Source organism: Branchiostoma belcheri, unplaced genomic scaffold, assembly GCF_001625305.1.
Source record: "Branchiostoma belcheri isolate BF01 breed outbred unplaced genomic scaffold, Haploidv18h27 scaffold169, whole genome shotgun sequence".
Classification (NCBI taxonomy): Eukaryota; Metazoa; Chordata; class Leptocardii; order Amphioxiformes; family Branchiostomatidae; genus Branchiostoma; species Branchiostoma belcheri.
In genome coordinates this window covers 242,307-243,505 of record NW_017803146.1, presented here as the reverse complement: position 1 = coordinate 243,505, position 1,199 = coordinate 242,307, and the positions used below count along the sequence as shown (strand labels likewise).

Genomic DNA, 1,199 nt, shown 5'->3' with positions numbered 1-1,199 from the left:
TTTTTTTTTTTTTTCAGGCGTCCGAGATAACAGGGGCACCGAGTTCTTGCTGACATTTCTGGAAAACTTTCAGAGGGATGAACATCAGCCCGCACTGTTCATCACCACCCAATCTCCGACAGCGACCGTTACGATCACACTTCCGATCACAGTTACGGTCACCAATGGGCAGGCGAGTCTTTGTCTCATTTCTACAGATACTGTCATGGTCATTGTCATTGTTCCTACGAAATCTCACTTCTTGTTTGACTATTGAGGTTTTTTGACGTACCTCTAGGTTCTCCTCTAGCTGGCATAATTACCAAATACTCTCTAATGCTCGAGTCACATTTCCAAGCCGGGGCTCGGCCGAGTTTCTGAGAACAAAACGAATAATAAAAAAGACGATAAATCACACACAACGTTTAAAGACAACTATAAGCATAATTTTTTCATATTCTTAATGATTTTTTTTATTTTTGTTCATTTAAACAACCCGGAAGGGACCTGGATTAGAATTGTGACCCCCTCATTAGTCCCAGTACAGGAATAGTTTCTTTCCACTAAAATACTATTCAGCTATTCAACTATTTACCAACACATTCCACCTCTGAGAACTGATTTTAGCGTACCGCTAGGCTCTCATGTATCCCACATCATTACTCTATCTAAATGTCGTTATTAATTATGCAAATGCCAGAAAGTCCCCTGCAGTTCCAGAACTAGGTGCTAGGAGGACCAAGCCCACACAATTTATTCCTGACAGGAAACGCTATATCTATCAACAAAAAGTAAAGAGTACTAAAGACCATACAATGTTCAGGACAAAAGACAAAAAAAGGACGTTCTGCTGCAGTACCAAAGTCATCCACCAGGAGACCTATATTTGATCTTGACCTTTGTCTATCTAAGACTTACCAGGATACCAAATATCATTACAATCCATAAAGGCGTTATGAAGTTATGCTGACTACAAATGTGCGGAAACACAAACACACACACACAGACAGACAGACAGACAAACACACAGACAAAGGTCAAAGGTGGTTGGAAGTCGGCATTAGCCCCCGTCGTGATTAAGTCACAGTCCCTTACAATCTTTAAAAGACTATCGTCCCTTACGGAACAATTATCTTCATCTTCATCTTTGCCGGGGCTCTAAGATGTTATACAAGCCCCGGCTACATCCACATATAGCCTCTGTTGGGGCACTTTGGGGG

General features: G+C 41.5%; 1 protein-coding gene across 1 annotated transcript in view; it reads left to right on the top strand.

Moving 5' to 3' along the window:
- The window catches only part of LOC109466520 (IgGFc-binding protein-like), an 18,522-nt gene that overhangs the window by 9,403 nt on the left and 7,920 nt on the right, over positions 1 to 1,199 (top strand). The window contains exon 2 of the mRNA XM_019764245.1: positions 18 to 172. Coding sequence (XP_019619804.1) covers positions 18 to 172 — 155 coding nt within the window. The remainder of the gene's footprint in view (positions 1 to 17; positions 173 to 1,199) is intronic.